Here is a 6,730-nt window from a genome sequence, read left to right as displayed (position 1 = left end):
CAGGCCTGTAAAGATGCAGAAGAAGCTGAGATGGCTGATGTGTTGTTTGGTCTCGGCGTTCTGAAGAAATATTACAATGGTCCTGTATGTGTGGAATCTGATTGTACTATAGTCCCATCTTTACTGCACAGCACATCTTGTAATCAGTCTGCGCTTTTCCCCCTGGTTACGGACATCAGGCACCTGACAAAAGTGTTCAAGGAAGTAAGCTTCAAAGCAGTTAAAAGGTCCAGCAACATGATGGCATATGAGCTAGCCGCTCTCGCTAGGAGACAAGGACAGTTTTTTACTTTCGGAAATGTTCCTCCAAACCTCAGAGATATCCTCATGGAGGATTGTAATCCTAGTCCGTGAGTAATATAACTTGTGGCTGGCTTTTTCTCAAAAAGATAAAAAAAAATCTAGATGAGTTTGACCATTGACTTTACAAGTAATCATCGTGGAAAAGCATAAACATTCCCCTACCAACCATTCGAGCAACATCGATCCAAGCTGCCATGGCCGCCGTGCTCCCGATCTGCCTGCTTCTCTTTCTTCTCCTCGCCATCCCGCTCACCCTCTTCAAATCCAGGCGCCCAGCGCCTCATCGTGGCCCCGGCGGCAGGGCCGTGCGGCTCCCGCCGGGGCCATGGGCGCTGCCGGTCATCGGCCACCTGCACCACCTCGCCGGCGCTCTCCCACACCGTGCTTTGCGCGACCTCGGGCGGCGCCACGGCCCGCTGATGATGCTCCGCCTCGGCGAGCTCGACGCCGTGGTCGCGTCGTCCCCTGACGCCGCGCGCGAGATCATGAAGACCCACGACGCCTCCTTCGCATCCAGACCTCTGACTTCCATGCAGCAGATGGCGTACGGCGACGCCGAGGGCCTCATCTTCGCGCCCTACGGCGACGCGTGGCGGCAGCTTCGCAAGATATGCACCGTCGAGATCCTCAGCTCCCGCCGCGTCCAGTCCTTCCGCCCCGCCCGCGAGGAGGAGCTCGGGCGCCTCCTCCGCTCCGTCGCGGCGGCTTCTGCCTCGTCTTCGCCGGTGAACCTGAGCGAGCGCATATCGGCGTACGTCGCTGATTCTACGGTGCGCGCCATCGTCGGCGGCCGGTTCAAGCAGCGGGACACGTACCTGAAGATGCTGCAAGAGGGACTCAAAATCGTGCCCGGGATGACCCTTCCCGACATTTTCCCCTCCTCGCGCCTCGTGCGGCTCCTTAGCAGCGTCCCCGGCAGGATACAGCGCCATAGCCAAGGCATGAAGCTGTTCATGGACACCATCATCCAGGAGCACCAGGAGAACAGAGGCCCGGGCGGTGACGGCGACAAAGAAGAAGACTTGCTCGACGTGCTCCTGAGACTCCAAAAGGAAGCGGACTCCCAGTATCCACTCACCACTGACAACATCAAGACCGTCATGCTGGTAAGCCCCGCTTTTGCGAAATCGCCGTGCTAGAAATTCCTCTCCGAAACTCCTTGATCAATTAGCTCCTCTGTTTCTTGATGTCGTTGTTAGGACATGTTTGGCGCCGGCAGCGAGACGTCGGCGACGACGCTGCAGTGGGCGATGGCGGAGCTGATACGGAACCCGCGGGTTATGCGGAAGGCGCAAGACGAGGTCCGGCAGCAACTCGCCGGGCACGGCAAGGTGAAGGAGGCCGACCTGACAGATCTGCGATACCTTGGGTTTGTCATCAAGGAGACGCTGAGGATGCACCCGCCGGCGCCACTTCTGCTGCCACGCAGGTGCGGGAGCCCGTGTCAGGTTCTGGGCCTGGACGTGCCGGAGGGGGTCATGGTGATCGTGAACGCGTGGGCGATCGGCATGGACCCGGTGCACTGGGACGCGCCCGAGAAGTTCGCGCCGGAGCGGTTCGAGCAGAACGGGAGGGACTTCAAGGGGGCGGACTTCGAGTTCGTGCCGTTCGGCGGCGGGAGGAGGATATGCCCCGGCATGGCTTTCGGGCTGGCGCACGTGGAGCTCGCGCTGGCGGCGCTGCTGTTCCACTTCGACTGGGAGCTGCCAGGCGGGGTGGCGGCCGAGGATCTGGACATGACGGAGGAGTTTGGTGTCACGGCACGGCTCCGGTCTGACCTTGTCGTGGTTGCCGTCCCTCGCGTCGCCGTGGCCACGGAGTAAACGCACTTTTGGTGATGTGCATCCTATATTCGTTGATCTTGTGCGAGTTGATTAGCCCATCGTGCTCGCGTGGCATGACAGGGTGACACCAGGCCCTTTGTCAATGAGTAGGTTGAGCTGGAGTGATGCTTTTTTGCAGAAACAGCCCTGAATTAATAACAAATCTTGTAAAAACATGAAAAGCCACTACATGTCTCTATGACGGTTGGGCCCCACCCACCAGGAAACAACACAAAGGGCAAATTAGTATGAAAAATAACGGGTACAATGCATCATAAGTCCTAAAACTACCGAAGGTGTGTCAGTTTAGTATTATAACTTTAAACTGTAGTTTTACTTCCTAAAACTATTGGAGGTGTGTCAGTTTAGTCCTATAACTTCAAAACTACAGTCTTGGGTCCCGAAACTATATAAGTTTGTCCATCTCAAGTTCTAAACTTGCATGTCCAACATTGATCCGCCAACGTGTCGCTTTGAGATGCTTGGACTGTTGCAGAACGGTCATCTCAGCCTCACACCGCAGTAGCAAATCGCACAACATTCAATTGCTACCCACCGATGGCTCGTGTTACGGTTGTGTCACTCTCGCGGACCTTTGCAGCTTCCGCGCACTCCTTCGTGTTATCGACCAGCGGCGACAATTCCCCACTCATGGCCATACTCGTGCCCAAACAACAACCTTCACGACCAGCTCTACGCCAAGGGTGCCATGAGAGAGAGGGGGTTGGCTTCCTCCATCCCGATTGGCTCGGGGTCTTCCTGATGGCCGCACTAAGGGAGAGGGATGTCATCCTCCATTTTGACTAGCTCGGGGTCTCCCCGACGAGCACGCCAAAACTCTCGGCGAGGCTGCCCTGTGGCTCATGGCCACACAGGTGGTGGGCGGGCATAATGGAACATGCACTACGATATGAAAGCGTATAAACCACTTTTTGGAAAATCAACACATATAAAGGGCTCATTTTGAAAGCATGCAACATAGATGTTAGCCATGCAAACTTAGAACCTGAGATGAACAAATTTACATTGTTATGGAACGAAAAACTGCTGTTTCGAAGTTATAAAACTAAACTGACACACCTTCAATAGTTTTCAGTATCCAATGCTGTAGTTTCGAAGTTATATGACTAAACTGACACATCTCCCATAGATTTAGGATTTATAATGCATTTTACTCAAAAATAACATGCACGAGGTTCGAACCCGCGATCTCCTTCTACAAAGGTGGTTGTGCAAGCCAAAGACACGTTCAATTTGTTGTCCACTCGTGATAACGAAGCTTAATGACCTATAGAACAACACACACACACACACACACACACACACACACACCATGTTAAATAGGCTGCAGTCACTTTAGCCCTTTTCATTTATTTTTTTTATTTTTTATAATTTGGTGAAAATATGTGAATTATAATCAGAGTAAAAAATAAAGATAAAATTTTTGTGTGTTATACGAATCAAAACAAAATAACTTATTTGAAAGAATGCTCGTGTAACTATACAAAATATTAACGTTTTACCTGAAAAATGAATTATAAATTAAATAATATGAACAATGGGATGTAGTAACTGCGGCCCATTTAAGTCCCTTGCGCGTGTTGGTGTATAGAACATTAGGCCTACTTATCTTAGATTGGCATTAAATTTGAATTGGTTCGGTTGCTACCACAACCAGGTTTTTTGATGTGGTCTCTGGTTTAATCCCGCGTTGACACTATTTTTTTTACATATGAACTTTCCCTTCGTACTGTTCACGCCCAACCGTCATAGAGATGTATAATGGCATTTCTTGGGCTTTTTACAAGATTTGTTATTAATTCAGGGGTGTTTAAAAAAGCATCACTCCAGCTCCGCCCAGTCATTGACAATGGGCCCGGCGCCACCCTGTCACGCCACGCGAGCTGCATATATGGCTACATACGAGAATCGAACCATGCATGCACCTTGAGACAAGTTCCGACACCAATTTTTCGGATTTTTAACTTGTGGCACCAAACTGCATATGCTGTGCAACTTCATTTAACACTGATGCATTTACCTAAAAAAGGATCGTGGGGTTCGCCCAACCAGACATGTGACCCCTAATCAAGACAATGAGACTGTTTGGCTAGCCTATCAGCATCTGTATTGGCAGCTAGTCCTTCAAAGGTGAATTAGCAGTTAAACGTTGCCACGCTCAGCTTGATCCCATTGATAATCGAGCCATACCTTCCATGAGTACCTCTGCTGATGTCATTCACCATTAGCTTGAAGATCCTCAGCGAGGGATAAGGCTTCACGGCATGCGACAACTTCCAAACATGCCACATCGAGTACACCATGAACCACCAGGGAAGAGCTTCCCAAGAATTTTCCAAATTCATCCCGGGAGACTGCAACCACCAATCCTCCTCTCGTGGATCTCGCAATCCTGGCGTCAACATGGATTTTAGCATAACCCATGGGGAGGTGCTTTAGGTATTGTATGAGCAGGCCTTGGCGCGACCTATGCTTGTGTAGCTTTTTTAGGAGTGGCATCAACCTATATTATGGACTTGTAGATAAACTGATGAGTGGTCGAAGGGCTTTGGAAGATTTCCTCATGGACCGCTTTCCTCCTAGACCACCAACTCACAACGTCATTACCACCTAGACAAATTCCTCATGTGATAAAGTCTCAATCATGGGGAAAAGCCATTGCTTGGCACTTGGTCCTGTAGTCCGACAAAGATGATCTACAAGTTCTCCATCAACAAGTGCCCACACGTACCTGGCCATCAAGAATTCAAGCAAGGAGTGCCTTCAAGAGTCCTCAGCTCCACACAATCTGCACACGCTCGTAGTCGTCATATTCCAGTGTGCTCTCACATCTTCAGCGGGTAGGGAGTGTTCAGAAAGCCTCCATAAGAACATACAGATCTGTTTGGAACCATGGTCTTCCTTTATCCCTTGCACGAGACAGTCTACCATTGAGTACACTGCTATGCAAGAATCAACAGTTTTAGTGGACCCCAGCTGCTCAAGAGGCGTTTGAAGCTTCAAAAATTACACTAATCTCAGCTCCAACTCTTGCATTGCCAGACTTCACGAAACCCTTTATCGCAGAGATAGACGCGTGTGTACAGTGTAGGAGCAGTTCTACAACAGGAAGGACATCATATTGCCTATCTCAGTAAGGCCATAGGTCCCAGAACAAGAGGGCCTTCCCCATATGAAAAGGAGTATCTAGCAATGGTGCTAGTCATGGGTCAATGGAGAACATATCCGCGGTTTTCTGAATTCATCATTAAGACAGACCAAAAAAGCCTAATTCACCTACAAGAGCAACGACTACACACTACATGACAACAAAAAGCCTTCACGAAGTTGTTCGGACTACAATATCAGATACAATATAAAAAAGTGTTGAAAATAGTGTTGTCGATGCATTGTCCCGAAGACCTTTGCAAGCAACATAGTAGTTGAACTCAATGTCAGTATGTCGACCAGCATGGCTCTTGGAGGTCACACAAGGTTACAAACAAGAACCAAAATCAGAACAACTCATTACTTAATTGGCTTTAGCACCAGTAGCCAATGGAAAGTTCACCTTCCACCAAGGAGTGCTTAGGTTTCAGGCATGAGTGTGGTTAGTCAACAATCCGAAGTTACCAAATCAAATCATGTGTGCCCTGCATGATAGCTTGTGGGCGCCCACTAGGGGTATCCGGCTACAGATAGCAGGATCAAGCAGTTGTTTGCATGGTCGGGGATGAAAGCTCACATCAAAGAACATGTGCAAACGTGCCAAATTTGCCAGCAGGCAAAACACGATCGATCACTATACCTAGGTTTGCTTCATCCTCTACCCGTCGCTAATGTTGTTGGGACGGGGTCTCTCTTGACTTCATCGAAGCATTACCAATTTCTGGAAGAGCAAACCGTATCTTGGTGGTGGTTGACACATTTTCCAAGTATGCCCACTTTCTGCCAATCTCACATCCATATATAGTTCAACGGATGGCACAACTGTACATTGAGAACATATACAAGTAATGGCATGCTAGAAGCCTTGGTCTTTGACAGGGTTGCAATATTTATGAGCAAAGTGTGGCAAGGGTCTTTGACGGGGTCTCTCTTGACTTCACCTTGCAAGGAGTAGAACTGAAAATGAATTCAGCATACTATCCTCAAACGGATGGGCACACGGAATAGGTCAATTAGTGCCTGGAGACGTATTTAAGATGTTTTGTTCAGAGCACACCAAAAAATGGAGCAACTGGTTGGCTCTAGCTGAATTCTGGTATCGCACGGCTTTCCGTTCAACTCTGGGCAAAACACCATTCTTGGTGGTTTATGGAAAGGAGCCGAGGCAGTTGGGCATCACAGCAGAATAGAAGACACAAATACCTGAACTAAATGCATAGTTAGAAGAGACAACAAATGTAGGATGTGCTACAATAACATTTGACTTTGCGAAGCAAATTATGAAAGATTAGGCTGACAAGAAAAGTTCCTAGCACGAGTTCCAAGTGGGGGATCAAACCTTTCTCAAGCTTCAACCATACATATCCAAAGATCAGTGGCTGGTCGGGCTAATCACAAATTTAGCTTCAAGTTCTTTGGAGCTTTCCCGGTGATCA

General features: G+C 49.0%; 1 protein-coding gene across 1 annotated transcript; it reads left to right on the top strand.

The window, feature by feature from the left end:
- The first annotated feature begins 381 nt into the window (after positions 1-381).
- On the top strand, positions 382-2,252 carry LOC119316565 (premnaspirodiene oxygenase-like). Its single transcript, XM_037590890.1, has 2 exons — positions 382-1,409; positions 1,503-2,252. The coding sequence occupies exons 1-2, from the start codon at positions 498-500 to the stop codon at positions 2,124-2,126; spliced, it is 1,536 nt and encodes a 511-aa protein (XP_037446787.1). The 5' UTR covers positions 382-497; the 3' UTR covers positions 2,127-2,252.
- The last annotated feature ends 4,478 nt before the right edge of the window (positions 2,253-6,730 follow it).

The sequence above is a fragment of the Triticum dicoccoides genome, chromosome 6A (assembly GCF_002162155.2).
Source record: "Triticum dicoccoides isolate Atlit2015 ecotype Zavitan chromosome 6A, WEW_v2.0, whole genome shotgun sequence".
Lineage (NCBI taxonomy): Eukaryota > Viridiplantae > Streptophyta > Magnoliopsida > Poales > Poaceae > Triticum > Triticum dicoccoides.
This window is presented reverse-complemented; position numbering and strand designations above follow the sequence as displayed.